This window comes from Trachurus trachurus, assembly GCF_905171665.1.
Source record: "Trachurus trachurus genome assembly, chromosome: 17".
NCBI lineage: Eukaryota > Metazoa > Chordata > Actinopteri > Carangiformes > Carangidae > Trachurus > Trachurus trachurus.
Genome location: NC_139900.1, coordinates 23,031,966 through 23,048,901, shown reverse-complemented (window position 1 = coordinate 23,048,901; position 16,936 = coordinate 23,031,966). Strand labels below are relative to the sequence as shown.

Sequence of the window (16,936 nt, the reverse complement as noted above, 5' to 3'; positions counted from 1 at the left end):
TGATTAAAATCACAGATTTTCTACTATCTAGAATTAGTTTAATTTCCTCTTGTTGTTTATTCAATTTTCAATAATTAAAACATTGACAGAACCATGTTTTTAATGATTATCTCTAATACAAAACATCTTGTTCTATCATCTAAACTACCTGAGGGGATGTGGTTTGATAAAGCCTGACCTTGTTTCTTTGTGCAGCTATGTGTTGCACATAAAAAAACAGACAATATAAAAACATCCTATATAGGAAAGTAACAAAGATTTTATTTTACATAGATGAAATAATGACATTATAAAAATTCCAAAGAAAATGGTATTAGTAAAAGACCCCTGAGATGTGTTGAACCTTTAGCTACTGGCCAAATATAGTCATTGAAACTTTCAATTGGAAAAAAAATATCTTACTCTGCACTGATACTACTACTTATAGTTCAAATTACTTTTACTGTAATGCAGTTTTCTTGAACTTAAACTCTCAAACTTTAGTTCATATCACTCAGATTCAAGTAACATTTATGATTATTAATTTCTTGCTGCTGTCGCCTTTCATTTGCTGTTCATTGTTTAAACAATTGGCCTTTGCAATGTGTAAGCTTGTGTATGAACCTCCAACCTGCTAATGAACTTTATTGCCAACAACTACAAACATACATCAATTAGAACACCCACAAATATACATGGTGCAAGCTATGGAACAAGACTGAACAATGTCCAAATAGAAGTTGGACGGAGCGATTGTCCTCCTAGACGTAGTCCCTGCCTGGTTGACTGGCAGAGGACGGTGGGTAGCGTGGAGATTTCCCTGAGCTCTTGCCGGGGCAGTTGCAGCAGAGGAAGCCCCCTCCTATAATAATGAGACATGCAGCTCCCCATCCAACGTACAGGGCACTTCCAAACTCAAACCTGTGAATGATAACACAGGTTACAAAATGATGATTAAGTGGACATTTTTTTGTTTTTTGTCAGCTTTACTGAAGTCCAAACATAGAGTGATTACATTAGGATATTCAATTAGCCTAAGTCTGATTCAAAACAGAAACTTTCAAATATTACAACCCGGTTTCTCAACTCATTATTGTGAGGTCCACAACATAAACATAAAATAATCTGTTTGAAATTGAAAAAACAACAACAACAACTTATTTGTTTTACTGAGCTATGAGTTCAGTGAGTAGATAACCCACAATTGTCCTATGATGCTACAACCAGCAGCTAGTTAGCTTAGCCTAGTTTACCATATTAACCAACATATTAATGTAATTATGTAAATGTTTGTTGATTTATATGAATTTATGAACCAGGCTTTGTTTTGACATAAAGACTATAGCTGCTGCTGATTTCCGGTCTTTATGCTATAAGCTAATCTAACCAGTTTCAGGCCAAACTTTCATATTCACTGCATATTTTCCAAAAATGTCAAACTATTCTTGTGTGCTTTACATGATATGTGATCATATGGACTTGTAAAGCTAAGTATTTTGTCTGCAGACGTGGCATACCTGGTCACTTTACTCACCTTGAATTAGTGGGAGTGAATGGGTTGTAGAAGTCCTGTGAAATTCTGTGGCCGTACCAGGATGTTCCCACGAGAGCAAGCAGACCTGAGTCAGAGTAAAACAGGAGAGGGAGTGAATCATCACACAGAAACAACCATTTTCACTACAAGCCAAAGCCTATTTAAGATGTTAAAGATGACACTACAAACGATTCACGTTCAGTGTGTGTTTGTGTGTTTGTGTGTGTTAGTGAGTGAGTGAACTCTGACCAGCGATAATGAACATGATCCCCCCAGTCAGTCCCACTTTGTCCTTCTGCTCCGGCTGTTCTGCCATGCAGGTGGTGCATCTCATGCCCACCACCTCCACCAAGATGGCAATGAAGCACAGCAAGTTGGAGGACAGCATCAGTCCCCGTGTGCCCTGTACAATCCCTGGAGAATGGAAACAAAGATGGTTTTCTTGTATGATTCATAAATCCTTTCATTCATTCATTCATTCATGCATAAGTTTTTTTTATTTTCTGCGACTTTGGCTTTTGGCTTTTGACCTTAAGGTTAAACAGTTGAGTTAAGTTCATGATCATCACCCTGTCTTCTTCTATGTGCACAAATGAATATGAATTGCAAGCGGTATTCCATTAATTCTTCTATCTATTAAGAAATTATAACTGAAAGCTATAAGCATCTCAATAAAGTATCTCTTCACTGAACCTTGTTGCTTAGGTTATAGGGTGAGCTCATCTTTCTACCAGGCAAAAAACAGACGGGAATGCTCACATGATGACTCACATCAGCTTTAGTGTATTGAAGGACAATCCCGGGCTTTTTTGATCTGATGAATCTGGTATCATGAGCTTTTTCCATAATGCCAAAGTTTAAAATCAGTTTGCTCATTTACATTTGAAATGTAGGCTACCACCTTACATAACGTGAGTTCCCTCTGAATTTGTTTCCTTTTGTTCTGCCAGCCGCTGGTATTTGAGCGACATGTCTCTACATGTTAGAGGTCTTCAAGAAAAGGCCATTTTCTCTCAGGACTGGGAGGGTTTAAATGACCACAGAGATACACACATTCCTGTTTTACAATATACAGCTAATTTTTACACTTGTCCAAACATTGTGTGAATTAATCATGAAGTCAGTATTGAATATTCTCTAAGATAGTTTTATAGATGGTTCATGTTAGCATGACATATCTTCTCTTCACACACATAGAGACAGATGTTGGACACAGTATAATTTATGGGCTCTACAGGGCACAACATACGTATAGTTGATATTTATAAAATATATCTAATAAACAATGCAATGGAAACATGATGTGTAAAACAATATTACCTGGTAGCTGGAGAAGGGAATCATAGACTTTACACTGAATCTGACCGGTGCTCTGTGATACACAGGTCTTCCACAGCCCTTCATACATAGCCTGAGCTGTGATGATGTTGTCCCCTGCATATGATGAAGCTTTCCACTCCACCATGGCTGTGGATGCTATCGAACCAACAAAGCCCAGGAAGGCCAGAGTGAAGCCAAGAAGTTGTATTCCTGCATTTGCCATCTTTTAAATTCCCAGATTGTAATGAAACCAAGTGGAAAAAATGCAAAAGGAAAAAAAGATCCTCTAGTTGTGTAGAGATAGGAGCAAAACAAAATAAAAATTCTTAGAGTATACTTCCAGCTGGTCTGGGGTGGAGGATCTGGTCCCAAACAGAGGAGTCTACCTGTGCATCTTCAGGGCATACCTGCATTAGATGGAGGGGGAGGGATCCAGGAATGCCATCACCTCTGGCTGAGTTGAGGAGGAACAGGGCGGCACCTAGTGGATGCAAGCAGCTCCTGCAGGGACTCCTGAACCTCCAGAATTCACAGAAAGTGGAAATCTACACACAGATTACTCAAACACTGTAGAACAACATCGTTGCATAAACAAAACAGGTAAACTGTCACATTATTTAGAATTTTACAAGAAAATTTACAAGAAAAACTTAATTTATTTACAGTGCCTTAGTGTTGTATTTGTATGAATGGGTATGTTTTATGTGCCTTGCCAGTCTTTATTGGAAAAAGCCAAGTATCTGAAATGACATGCAGGATAAATGAATGAAATAAAAAAAAAATGATTAGTCGTGGCAGAAGTTGTTGAAGGGATGTTTTTTTCACCCTTGCACATTTCCTCTCAGATCTGTTTGTTTTGTTTTGGTAAACAGTGACTCAACACTGACAGACTTTTGTCACCATAAAAAAAAAAAAAAAAACCTTTGCTTCGTTCCACTTGTTGAATATTACAGTAGCAAATACAAACCCTGCTGCTCTCTGACAGTACAGAGAATATAACTCTGATTTAGATGATTTGCTGAATTACAGGATTAAAGGATTGTTCACTTTTGTGTTGTGATCAGATTAAACTGTGACAGGAGCTGGCCACTGACCAAAGGTTTTGTCTTGCCTAATTCAGACTTGTTGTCGTTTGCACTTTGGGTGAGGTGGCCTATAGAGCCACAAGGAAACTGGATTCTGTGCTGCAAGATCGCTGTAACACTGAGGTATGTTGAATTTCATTCATTTGGATGAGTTCAGTTGGTCTTTTAAGTGACACATAGAAATTCTTCCATCTGTGGATAAAGACTGAGAACTGCATGTATTTGTGCTTAATATGTCAGTCTTGTTTCCCTCTTCATTCATACAAGCTTTCCAAATGTTTTACAGGGGGAAAATGAAGAAAGAATTTGGCCTGACTCTGCTCCTGCTGCTGCTTCTCTGTCCTGAAGGCGACACAGAGTCACACACCTTTTGTCCATACAAATGCCAGTGTTTCACTCCGGCTCAAGTTCTGTGTGCGGACGAACGGATGGCAAATTTGCCCAGAAACATGTCCAAGCAGGTCAAGGACTTTATTGTAATGACATCATCTGTGGCGTATCTGTTCCCTCACACTTTTGAGGAGAGCCCCCAGCTCACCAAGACTGTCTTCCTGAATAATGCACTGCGAAGTATTCACGCTCAGGCTTTTGAGCAACTGACTGAACTGCAGGAACTGGAGATTAGTGGAAATCCCTGGCTGGACCATTTGTTTCTTGGGACTTTTTCAAAGCAAAGAAACTTGACTAAACTGATGCTTAATTTCAACAGGTTCAAAACCGTCCTTCCTGGCATGTTCGACTCCCTGAAACAACTAGAAACTCTGCAGATGAAGGGAAACATCATATCAGATCTGCCGACATTTCTTTTCCTGAACCTCCACAACCTTCGTGTCTTGGACTTGTCCCAGAATAAGCTTGAAGAAGTGAAAGGAGAGACATTTTCTGGTCTGACTAAGCTGGAGATCTTGAAAATGAACCACAACCTCATTAGTAATCTCACATCTGACACGTTCCACAACATTTCTCAGCTGACGGAGCTTCACCTGGAGTGGAATAAGATCTCAGAGCTCGCTGACGGCACCTTCTCCGTGTTAACTGAGCTAAAGGTGCTGAACCTCAGAGGAAACCGTCTTACAACCTTCAGTGATAAAGTGTTTGGATTCAACGCCACAAATCTGAGAGAGCTGAACCTTAAAAACAACAAACTGACGGAGCTGTCCTCTCTAAACTATTTGACCTCTCTCTCTGACCTCATCTTGTCTTCTAACCGGCTTTTAACCCTCCCTGAAGACATTTTTAGAAATATTTCATTGCTGGAGAATCTAGATCTCTCTGAAAACCAGCTCACGTTTCTGCCTGAAGCAATCTTTCATGATCTACTTACTATCAAAGCGATTCACCTTCACAAGAACAACCTGAGCAAAGTGGAGCCCAAACTGTTTGAGGACCAGATGCTCATTCAGCAGCTCTACTTGTCCGACAACCAACTGGAAACTCTTCCAATGGGCCTTTTAGACAGCACCATCATGCAGCACACAGTGAGGCTGCACGGAAACCCCTGGAAATGTGACTGCCACATGTGGTACATTCATGACTGGGTGCTGAGAAACAGCCAAGATGTAGAGATGCTGGACAGGATGCTCTGCGAGGGCCCGGGCTATTTGAGAAATCAGCCAGTCGTCTCCATCACCAAAGAACAGATGGTGTGTAAGGTGTCTGAAGCCGAGATGTCGGATCTCAGCAGCTGCAGCCTGCAAACATCCAGGGACACCATGGTCATCAAATGTAGAGTGGATAAATGTTCTCCGCTGACAGTGAAGGTGCAGTTTCAGGAGAGTGACGGAAACATCAAGGAGCATATTGTGAAAAACGAGCACTCTCAGTGTAGCAATGAGACAATGGCTGAAAACCTCAATGAGTAATTCTCCTTTTTTTTAAATCAGATTTCTTCCAATGTGCAAACACTTCCTCATCAAAACCAAGAGTCACATCATTACATGTTCTGACTGTCAGACTCAGTACTGTAAACAAACGTCTAACTGAGCAGCTGATAACCCGTGCACATGAAGGCTGCTCGGTGATAAGAGGGGTGGATGAACCCTCTTCTGGTAAAGTTCAAAGTTCAATCCAGTACTTTTACAGATCCTGTCACTGCTAAAATGAACCATGAGGAACATGTTAATCATCTGCTAACATGTGTTCAATGGCTTTCATGTGTCTGATCTCCATAACCTCTGGATGTATGTAGCTACACTGGCAGAGTAAATGTTTAAACATGTCCATTTACAGAGCTGTGTATCTAGCAATTTGAAGAAAATTGAGAAACTGTTAAGTATGTCAATAAAATATGTTATTTTCTTCATCAAGACATTTAGATTCACACCATTTTTATGTAAAACCATATTTGCAAAAGTAACCTAAATGAATTGTGCTGAATTTCAGCTTTTGAGTAAATATACAAAGTTGCCTTTCTCCATAGCTATCCACTCCTCTCATCTAGAGGTTTTACAAAATTGATCAGGAGCAGCCAGTCCTCCTCTGATCACCCCAATGCCCCTGAATACAGAGGGATGATAAAGAGTGAGGGAGGGGAGCGGGGAGGAGGGAAGCCCCAACACAACAAGGCACACAGATGGCTACACCTTGAATACAGCACCCTAACCCATGCTTAATAAGGGTCAAAGGCCAGAGGGTCGATTGGGTCCTTGGTCCGAGTTGAATGACATCACAATTCACACGACAAAAACTGGTGGCTCTCTTATTTCCAAAGTTTGGAGGGATACCACTAAGTTGGAGCTAATCCTCATTTGACCAAAACTATTGGAGTAAACCAGACATTTAACATTAGGTTTTTAGCAAATGAGCAACAAGTCGTTTGGAAGTTGTTAAATGCGTATCTGTCGGCCTAGAACTAGCTGTGATGGTGAGCCTATGAAGAGCATATTTTAGAGGTGGTGACATGAAATCAATTCTAAAAACTGTTTGAAGCTGTCTGTTTCCATAAAATAGTGATTTCCTTTGAACAAATTTCCACTGCACAGTATACCTACAGTGCAACTCTTGCATGTTATTAAATTACAGATGTCTGTAGTTGTTGAAGCAACTTCTTTAAACTGCAGAAATATGGAAGTAAAGTTTGATGGTACACCTCTTTTAAGCAAAACTCTAAAAATAAATAAATAAATAAATAAATAGACGTAGCCTTGTTTCCCATGGAGCAACTACTTTATTTCTAAATATGTACAGAGATATTTCTAAGTTTCCATTGCTGCATGGTCTAAGTTAGCATAACAGCTCATTTCCAGTCTTGAGGAAACATTGCAAATTCAGCATGAACATGTTTGCTCATGAATAAATGTCTCCAGCACTGAGCAGCAAATTAACTCCTGTCTCAGTTTCCTCCTGAAGTTAGCATGCTAACAGGTTAGCCTGTTTCATCACTTAGCAACTCACTACAGCCTCCAGTGTTCACTGAGAACAGAGCTGTTCAGAGGGCGTATTGTAACCTGTCTTGTAAATGCAACATTAGCAAAGCTCTGGTCAGGCAAAACTTATTGCAAACCATCACCTGAGAAAAGTTCACAACTCAAAAACTATAAAACACAGTCCTAGTCATTTTTTGAAATTTTAACATGAAAAGTTTACACTGTTTACACACAGATATTCTGTAATTCCGGGCCTATACTGTACATCATAGGAACAGACTTTTAACTGTACTGATAGGCTATATTTTATCATGTTTGGACAATGCCTTTTGCACAGTGTACGCATTATGCAAACATTATGTTGCATTGCATTAAAGATGGACCCAGTGCTGGGCCCATGTGGTATTTTAGGTTAATAGAGTTATCTCCAGTACCAAATCAGCTGTCAGCATCCATCACTGCCAATTATTCTCATGGCCTAGCAAACTTACAACAGCGGGGTCTCAGTGCTGTCCTGTGAGGCACAATGAAAAGCAGCTCTTTAACCCCCACGGTAAGATCACAACTCCCTGTCCTGCATGGTGGTCAGTTAACGCCGGATGCCACGGTCAACACAGCAGCTCCTCAGATGGGAGAGGAAAGAATCAGAGGGGAGGAGACATTATCTTGTGAGACACACAATGTCCAAAACAACACAAAGCACTGGGGGGTTTCCCACAGAGTTTAGACCGGCCAGTGAGGAGGGAGGTGCCGAGGGCAGCACAGGGTCCCTCTGGGACAAAGAGGAGAGGTCATCTAAGACTCGGTCCCTGGGGCAAGAATTCAGAGAGTTTTTGATCTAAATGTAGAGTGATGTCACATCAGTTTCCCCCAAATATGTTTCATCACCAACCATCATTATCGAGATCTCTCTGTAACAACAAAGGACATATGTCTCAGTCTTGAGGACAAATGTCATAGGACTCGGTGGAATATTTCTTCCCACTTGAACTGTCATGTCTATTTTTTTTTTTCAGCTTTGACGTTCAGCCAATCGTGAAATGATGACAAACACTAATTTCCATTTTGTGAACAGGTGGGTATTAGCTCTGCTCTCTCGGCCAATGAGAGGGTGACGCGCATCTTCCATGATACAATGATCTGAACATCTCAAGAACACAAACAGGCCGTTTTGCACTCTCAAGACATGAGTCTTGCTTACAAACAAGGGTCAATATTTACCCCTCAGTGCACCCAGACCCCCGGGTGGAGGCTAAATTGGTGTTGCTGACCAAATTAAGAACAGTTGACCTGATGTGGGTGTTAAGTGGATGGGGCGATGTCACCAGAATGGTCGTCTTTTTGCATACTGGTACACTGCCTCTTTGTCTTGTCTGTGCCTATTGGAGGATAACAAGAGGCTATAAGCTCCTTATGATCACATTACAATTATGAAGGAATGGAGGATGAATCAGGACCTATGGCCCTGTGGACCTTGCTCTTATATGGCCATCCTTGTTTTGTTTCCAGCTCCACAGATGGAGAGGTTTTATTATGCATGCATGCAGACCTTCATTGTATATTACTAGTCGTTCTAGTGAAGAGTCAAAGCAAAACTTAGCAGCAAAACAATTGACATATACCTCCCACACTCCAACTTCTAGAGGCAGAAGTAATTTCTTAAGGGGTCTTTGCTGCACAATGGAAAGACATGACAAAACGATGCTTGAGTGCTCTCCACAAAAGATGCTTTTACTAAGATATTGCTAACCGTCATCATGCATGTAAGGCTTTATGAATGCAACACCACCAAAAAGTCCAGCATTTACTTTGTCAAGTTTCGGTTCCCTGTTTTCAGAATTGCTGGAATTTTATAGGTAAACCTCAACCAGAGAGGGTAACGTCTCCCGGTGCTGACTAAATAATGATTTCTTGTTGTAAATGTTATTGAGGTATTAATTGATATTTGGTCATATTCTCTGCAGCTCTTTTATCAGATGGTGCATAGTTTAGGGGGCTTTCTGAGGAATCACAGATTATATGGGATTTCCAAGAGGACAAAATAAACCCGCCAAACAACAACCTGGCGTCCCTCAGTTTCTGATTCCTCATCTATAGTGCTGATCAAATTTATGAATGATTGATGAAGCATGGTGTACAAAGCCACAAGTTACAACATTTTCTGCCTTTTGAAAAGTGGGAGAGTCCATTGGTTTTCTTAAGATTTAGAGTATCATTTTGGTTCTACCTCCTCCTCATAGGATGAGCTTTTCTGCAAGGGGGGTGTTCCCTTTGCATAATTATGATGGGGATAATTGATGGACACCTGAAACTGCAGCGCCTTTTCTGCTAAACAGTGCAATTCTACCAGTAAATTCTTTGATGAACATGCCTTTAAACTTGTGTTATATTTCATCAGCTATTATCATTTTAGGCTCACTGTTTTCTATTGATCTGTGATGCAACAAGTACGGGCCAAGAAGCACAAGCAGCCGTCTGACAGCCCAAACCTCAGGACTGAACTGGTTGAGAACAACGTTATTATCACCTTGAAGAAAAATGGACAGAACTACCACAATAAGACTCTAGATGTTGGAAAACAAAAAACATCCCTCCAGCTTTCTTTGACTTTGTCTGACTCCTGTGGGTTGATTCAACTGTTGCCTCACGTATGGTTTACCAGTGTTGCTGGCTTCACCAGAGCAAAAACTGGGGCTGTAATCGGAGCGTTCGTATTATGGGATGTCTCACTTTGAAGGAACACCTGCAGTGAAAGTGTATCTCTATGGTCCTCTTCATGAGTCTTCATGGGCATATGGCCAAGAACAACAGAGAAAACAAGACCCTCACCCCCTCTCCAACATTCAACACAACATTTCCTTTGAGGATGCAATGACTTGTGATCTACTACCAGAGCTACTCAGTATTAATGACCACACCATCATCTCTCTGTGTGGGTTCAAACTAATAAATTACCCACTTCCAGTGTTATCATGCCATCCTGACTCTAAATTCACCCCCGGATGCTACACTTCCACCAGTATGTGTTCAGTTTTGCAAAAACAACCAGCTAAATCAAAAGGGGTGAATTGGAGTGAAGGGACAAAGAGTATTGTCTATTCACTATTGATATCGAGTGCATAATCTATTCATTAGCCTTGATGTGAACCACCACTGACTACTTCCACCCCCATCAAGCACCATAACAACCCCTAAGGACAATACCACGCCAATTCACCCACCGAGGCAGCAGCAGAGGTTTCCGGTGTGTGTCAGAGGGAGACGATCTCTATAATCAGGGAACCTGTCACAGTTGTCTCTGTGTTGGTGAGAGGAGGTCATCAATCATGGACCACAGCAAAAGGGCAGGCCCTCCCAGCTCCATGTTTACTATTCTCTGTTTTACAAGGTTTGGGGAAATACTACATCAAACTAGGGTCTTGATTAGAGAGGGGCAAGGAGAGGGGGTGAGACACAATCTGACAAAAGATGCAGAGAGGGGACCAACACTGGTAAACAGCCGAAATTTCCTCAAGAATGGCCGTAATTTACCGAAGCTGCTCCAATCCAAAACCCACTCCAGCTTCTCCATCACCTAAAGGTGTGGAAAGGAGGGACCTGGCACTTCACAGCTCCTCTTATCTGAAGAGCGCAGCCTGGCCTGAAGAGTTCTAAAAAAGCCTTTAAGACCAGGACCTTTGGGAGCGGCCAACAATGAGCCTTCTTTAGCACGGTGAAAGTGACAGCATGGTCCTTCCCCCTCCCAGGCATTAAACCTCTTCCTGGATAAACAAGGGGAAGGCCCTTTATGAAGATGGAGAGGGTCACAAAGAGAGGAGCCATTCAGCCACTGAGGGGCCCGTCTTTGTTTTTGTGTTTCGCAGGGTCTTCTCAATGGATGCTCTGGTTGGAGGGAGGGGGCTCTATTTTTGTCTTTAAGTCCTCCTTACTGCCACTCTTCTCTCAGCTGTGCCAAAACAGAGATGTAAACTTAATCGACTGTATCATTTGCACAAAGTGAAGAGTTTTTAATAACTTTTTAGTGACTGGGAGATTATTTGAGCGCGAAGTTGAATTTGTGGGATTCGATCTTGATATGTCGTCACATACATACCTACAAGATATGAGTGCAAAATCTATTGTGCACCTGTTCTTCAAAGAAACAAACAGCTTAGAAACATACTGGTTACTCCTGTTTCTGTTATGACCTGATCACTTCAATACCATGAATATTAAAGAGGAAAAACCAAATGGTCATGGATTGTGTGAGTGTTTGCCTCTGGAGGTACCACTGTTTGATGCTGTCAAAGGGAGGCCCTGTGTTCTGGTGATGGGCTGCCAGGTCTGTTGATGGGTTGCCAGATTTAAGGACAACATGCTGTCGGAGCTGCCTTGTCTTGGGAGTGTGAATGAGGGGCACCTGTGACCTCTGGTCACACTCTCATTGCGGCTTGCTGTGTGAGCACCACGCTCAGGACACACGCTGGGACTGTGAGGCCTTCAACTGTCCACTAAATGGGCAGCGATTGGGCCAGCTCTGCAGGGCTGCTGCTGATGAGCCATTGTGCAAACACACAGCTCAAACAACAAATCATTTCAAATCAGATCAACGGTCTACTTTGTCAAATGGATGAATCATTCAGGTGTCATTCTGATCGACACAGGAAGACACCTGAAAAAGTGACAACATGCACTTAATCTTATTAGATATATCAGGAACCGGTTTTGCCAGTCTTCCTTTAGTGTCAGTGATCATATCTTATATACTATATATGTCCCCTCTGGAAGGAGGGCAACAGGCCTGCGCGTGTCAACAGACCTTCCGTGCTGGTTAGCAGCATGCCTTTTGGCCTCAGCACGACATCTCAGGTTCCCTATCTCATTAAAGAGGTGTTTATTTCCAGCCACAAAACGTGTTTCCCCTGTAACTGTGTAGGAGATTATCACGTCTGGACTGTAATTATACAGAGACTGTGTGGGGGGATGTTAACAGAAAGGACTTTCTCATGTGTGAGCGGCTCGTCTGCCTCTAAATGAACGGACATTAGCAAAGATAAACTGACATGGAGTTATGGCGGAAGAAAAATGATCAACACACTACTGCAGTATTTGTTGTGAAGATAGAAACATTTTATTAATCTCAAAAAAAAAATCATATTAAAAAAAAATACAGTGCTTTTCAAGAGCTTTTTCAAGGACACCCCTTGACCTCCTGAGGCAAATGAATTGTGCCATATCAAAAACAGAAAATAAACACAGCAATCAAAAAGGCCAAGAATATCTCCTAATATCATATAAAAACACACAAATGTGTGAACATCCCTCTCAAGTAGGTTTTAAAAACATTTACAAAATGTACAAAAATATGTATTATTGTGTGATAGTCCTTTTCCCCACAATGTGCGGAGTTGATTTTCTACCATGGTCTCCAAACAGAGTCTGAGGTGAGTGGAGGTGCAGCCAGTGACACGTGGTGGCTGTTTTGTGCGCTCAGAGGTATGAGAGCTGCACTGGGAACAAGAAAACTGAACTGTCCTTCCGGGGTGGGCACTACCTGGAAGCCGCCGTAGAGCTTCATCGCTTCCGGGGAAACGTGCATCGCTGTGCCACTCTTGCACGGCATCTGTGGGGCCGAGGAGGCTGGGATGTGTGTGTTGGTCTGTCCGAGTCCAAGTCCACCCGGGTGAGCTCCATACAAGTTGACAGCGCTCATCTGGGTCACGCAGGCCGCCAGGTGGCTGAGGAGGCGAGTCCTCACCTCCGTGTTCACCCCCTCACATGTGGACAAGAAACGGGTGACCTCTCCGACACACTCACTGAACCCAGCTCTGTATTTACCCAGGACGGACGGGTCTGTGTTCACAGCAGCTGTAGGGGAAAATTAAAACACATGAGTACACAAATACGGTAGATGGATTAAGACATTCAAAAAAATAAGTAAAAAATACTTGTAATATTATTGAATACTTGACAAATTGGCAGATTTAAATAATGAAAAACATAATTTCATTCTTGCACTTGGGGCCTGGGGGCAACACACACACACACAGCTGTGAGTGGGCAATAAATCTTGTAGAGCGTGGGAACATGTTTACCATCTAAAGTTAGACATCCAAGAAATACTGCAGGCACATCAATATGGTCCATCCAGAAAAGGCAGTTACATACCAGTCATCTGAAGTCGCTGCAGGTTCCTGAGGTGCTTCACAGTCATCTCCAGGATATCAGCCTTCTCCAGTTTGGAGTGTCTGGAGCTCTAAAGAGGAGAAGAGATGAAACGTTTAGTTTTACAATATTGTTCCGTATCTGTGGTAAAATGCTACAATTAGAAATATAGGCTATATATGTTATAATAATGTGTGCATGTCCTTACGTCTTTCTTGAGGGCGTCCAGGATGAGGGTCTTCAGCTGACCCAGACTCTCATTGATGCGCGCACGTCTCCGCTTTTCCATGATTGGTTTGGAGGACTTTAAAGAAGCAGGAAAAACACCGATGAAATGCAACTGTGACAGTTTTTTTTTTCTTCCAGACAGTATCTGAAACAAAATGAGCAAATGAGTTCTGACTTGAAGAAAAAGAAGAAGCTACCTTTCTGTTCTCCATCAGAGCCCGGGGTTTCTCGGGTGTGGAGTCCCCACTCGCCGGCGTAGCAGCCACAGCGGATGGAGCCGTTCTCTCCAGAGTACCGGCTGGCATCTTCAGCTGCGTTTCAAACTGTTCACCGGTGAGTCAAACAAATAAACAAACACCAAGGGGCAGAAATGCTGCTCAACAATAAGAGACGAGTCCCGCCTTCTCCCGGCTGACACTTCGGTGCTCTTTACCGATGACAAACAGAAGCGACTTGAGTCTCCTCGCCGAGCTGACGCCCACTCTGCTTCTGTTTCCACCACCTCGGGTCTTATTTATAGAGCTCGAGCCTGCACGCGAGCGGCTCGTGTGCGAGTTCCTGGGCTCCATCACTCTGTCCAATGGGGCGCGCGGACCCACCGGCCGCCCGGTGCCTGGGGAGCCCCCCTCCCCCCCGGAGAGGGACCACTGCCTCCGATACTTTCACTGGGGACTAATCTCCACCAGCAGCGCGGAGAGTCCCGGGCAAAGTTAGTCGCAACGGGAGCCCGGTGCGCGACGCAAGTTAGTGCCTACAACTACAAGGTGTAAGAGAGACGTGGTTTGCCGAGTGAGGCTTCATCAGATATTAACCTGTTACTGAAGGTGCGTCATGTAGCTATAGCCAGTGGATTCATGTAGCCGCTGTTCTCCCACCTGTTGAATAGCCTACTTCAATTAGCGAACTTTTAGCGTTTAACGTTAAATCCATTCATCAACTTAATAAATTAGTCATTAGCCTAATTAAGCAAAAAAAAAAAAGCGTCATAAAAACAAATTTAGGCTTATAAATTTAGGCTTATTAATGTGATTCTGCGCCTTGGTGTTGCTCAGACTTTTTTAAGAGTTGGTAATCTATCATGATATCATTCTCGAAATTACCCAATTATTTAGGCTACCTATTTAATACAAAAAAGCTAGGCAAAACAAAAAATTAAGTGACCTCTTAATGGCTGTAGTTTAAATTTCTCTTCAACGGTGAAACCACGAAAAATAATGAATGACTTTTTTCCCCAAACTAGCTAATACTTGTACCAAGGCTTTATTTGAATTTTCACCAGTCAACATTTTTTCAATTCCAAATTATTATTTTTGATGCATGGAGATTAACAATCACCAACTGTGTATTTAAAAGCTTGAAGAAGTTAAACACAAAGTTAAACAGAAAATTGTACTACCAACTCTGCAGCAGAACATTATTTATTTTTTTCCTCAGGTAAAAATGTAATATTAGGTGTTTAGGGCGACTAGCCTACTTTGATAGGCTTCAATGAATTGTACAGGTTCTTTCTCTGTTTGTGCCTCTCTCTGCTGCACACAGACACACACACACACACACACACTTGCACACACTTTTCGGGGGTCACCGAGTGCTTCAGAGAGGCAGTGAACACCTCATTCTCTGACACACTCCCGGCCTGATGTCCAGTGAAGAAGAAAATCACAGACACACTCAGATGTCCTTGCACTGCCATGAACTCTGACACCTCCTGTCTGTTATCAGCCACCATGGGCAGAAAACAGAGCTGGATTATTTAAAACATGCCAACAATCTCAGCTGGATCTCAGCTAAAAAGCTTTTCACATCAAAACATGTGGCTGAATGTGAACTTTTATAGAAACAACTTTTATCAGTTTCTGTTATTTTCCTAATCTATTTTTTAACTTTTACTGGAGTATTTTTTGAATAATTTTTACTTGACTTTAGTCCTTAAAATCCCAAATTAGTGTATTGCCTATAGTCAAAATATAAAACATGGTATCCATCCAGTTTTTGTTGAATATTAATGCAGTAGTGAGTTGAATGTTTGACAGAAACTTTCAGGATATTGCCTTGATTATGAGATACATATGTCTTAAAATGTGTTGAAAAAATGTTTTAAGGCATCAAACTGTAATTGAATGGCTTCTTTTATTAGTGTTTTTCTCTCCAACAACAACAACAGCCTATCAAACACTCGTTATTCATGATTCAATACTAGAAAGTCTTATGTTCATTCATTCAATCAATCATGCAGACCTAGCACCAGACAACATGACTCTGTGGGATAGAAATGTTTGAAAAGGATAAAACACCCCACAAAATCCTGTCTATGCAAATATCACTATTCAATAATCCTTTTTTTTTATCCTCATAGAGATTTCTTTTATCTTCCTTCTGTTGCTTGGTAAAGACTTAACTCACAATTAAAACCATCTTGAAATAGCGGAAAATTTTAATTAGAAAAACTTCATTATTTTATATTCCAGGATTCACACATCAACTCCTTTCTCCTGTAGGTGTGAACTTCTTGTAATAAATAAACTTGAGTTTTGCTCCTTTATGTTATAAAATCAGCTCATTTGTCAGTTCTTTCAACATTCAAACCAAAGTCACATGTTTTGGTCCTGATTCACATTAAAGTATATGCTGATCATCTTAACAGCACTATCTTCTTTCTTTGACCCCCCCCCCCCCCCCCCCCCCCCTTTTGTAATTATATCGTGGAGCTGATTATTGAAAAATGAGAAATACAAGAGATCAGGGTTGTTATGCAAATGCACAGTAGCCTATTAATGTGACACATTTTATACAATAAAATGTATCTCAAAAAACTCTAAAACGCAATCTGATCCAAGGCCATTTAAATATTGTTTTTTGTCTATAATATTTGCCATTTAACAACAACACACATGTAGAAATATTCCAGCGGTTCCATATCAGTGTTGTATTAATTGACAGACATCTTTGTCTGGTTCAGGTTTACCATTAGAGGCCTCTATCCTCTCTGATAGACTTCAAACGCTCTCTGTAAAGCTCCTAAATCCTCAGAGGTGAAATGACCCTAAAAGCAGGTCAGAGTTTGCATCCACAGCTTTCTCTTTGCACGAGCAAGACATCTTCAAGCACCACTGGCTTCTTGACCTGGGTCAATATTAAATCAGGTTTACTTATTATGTAACTAATTAAATCACATTTTTTTCCATAATATAAAATGTTTAATGAACTCTTAATAGGAGTTTTTGCTCTTTATTAGCAACAGCAAGTAAAGATGTTGAACTTATTATAAACAACAGAGTACC

At 41.4% G+C, this 16,936-nt stretch overlaps 3 protein-coding genes across 3 annotated transcripts; 1 reads left to right on the top strand and 2 right to left on the bottom strand.

Annotated features, from left to right (window-relative positions):
- Window positions 1-239: 239 nt before the first annotated feature.
- On the bottom strand, window positions 240-3,069 carry cldn1 (claudin 1). Its single transcript, XM_083991720.1, has 4 exons — window positions 2,834-3,069; window positions 1,763-1,927; window positions 1,514-1,598; window positions 240-900 (listed from the first exon to the last, which is right to left on the bottom strand). Exons 1-4 carry the CDS (start codon window positions 3,054-3,056, stop codon window positions 741-743), a joined length of 633 nt encoding a protein of 210 aa, XP_083847846.1. The 5' UTR covers window positions 3,057-3,069; the 3' UTR covers window positions 240-740.
- Window positions 3,070-4,211: 1,142 nt separating this feature from the next.
- Window positions 4,212-6,218, top strand: LOC311000856 (uncharacterized protein; the record flags this gene model as incomplete). The annotated part of the gene is made up of 1 exon (XM_083991718.1): window positions 4,212-6,218. The coding sequence occupies one exon, from the start codon at window positions 4,212-4,214 to the stop codon at window positions 5,778-5,780; it is 1,569 nt and encodes a 522-aa protein (XP_083847844.1). The 3' UTR covers window positions 5,781-6,218.
- A 6,428-nt stretch (window positions 6,219-12,646) lies between these two features.
- On the bottom strand, window positions 12,647-14,115 carry LOC311000744 (transcription factor HES-1-B-like). The gene is made up of 4 exons (XM_083991566.1): window positions 13,853-14,115; window positions 13,636-13,731; window positions 13,431-13,518; window positions 12,647-13,130 (listed from the first exon to the last, which is right to left on the bottom strand). The coding sequence occupies exons 1-4, from the start codon at window positions 13,958-13,960 to the stop codon at window positions 12,679-12,681; spliced, it is 744 nt and encodes a 247-aa protein (XP_083847692.1). The 5' UTR covers window positions 13,961-14,115; the 3' UTR covers window positions 12,647-12,678.
- Window positions 14,116-16,936: the final 2,821 nt, after the last annotated feature.

Bases quoted from the DNA above. Each gene is read 5' to 3' on its own strand.
- cldn1 (XM_083991720.1), bottom strand. From the start codon at position 3,056: ATGGCAAATGCAGGAATACAACTTCTTGGCTTCACTCTGGCCTTCCTG. The intron at 1,599-1,762 runs GTCAGAGTTCAC...ACTCTGACTCAG, and splicing joins GATCATGTTCATTATCGCTG to GTCTGCTTGCTCTCGTGGGA. The intron at 901-1,513 runs GTGAGTAAAGTG...TATCATTCACAG, and splicing joins TTCACTCCCACTAATTCAAG to GTTTGAGTTTGGAAGTGCCC.
- LOC311000744 (XM_083991566.1), bottom strand. From the start codon at position 13,960: ATGCCAGCCGGTACTCTGGAGAGAACGGCTCCATCCGCTGTGGCTGCT. The intron at 13,519-13,635 runs GTAAGGACATGC...TCTCCTCTTTAG, and splicing joins TGGACGCCCTCAAGAAAGAC to AGCTCCAGACACTCCAAACT. The intron at 13,131-13,430 runs GTATGTAACTGC...TTTCCCCTACAG, and splicing joins GCAGCGACTTCAGATGACTG to CTGCTGTGAACACAGACCCG.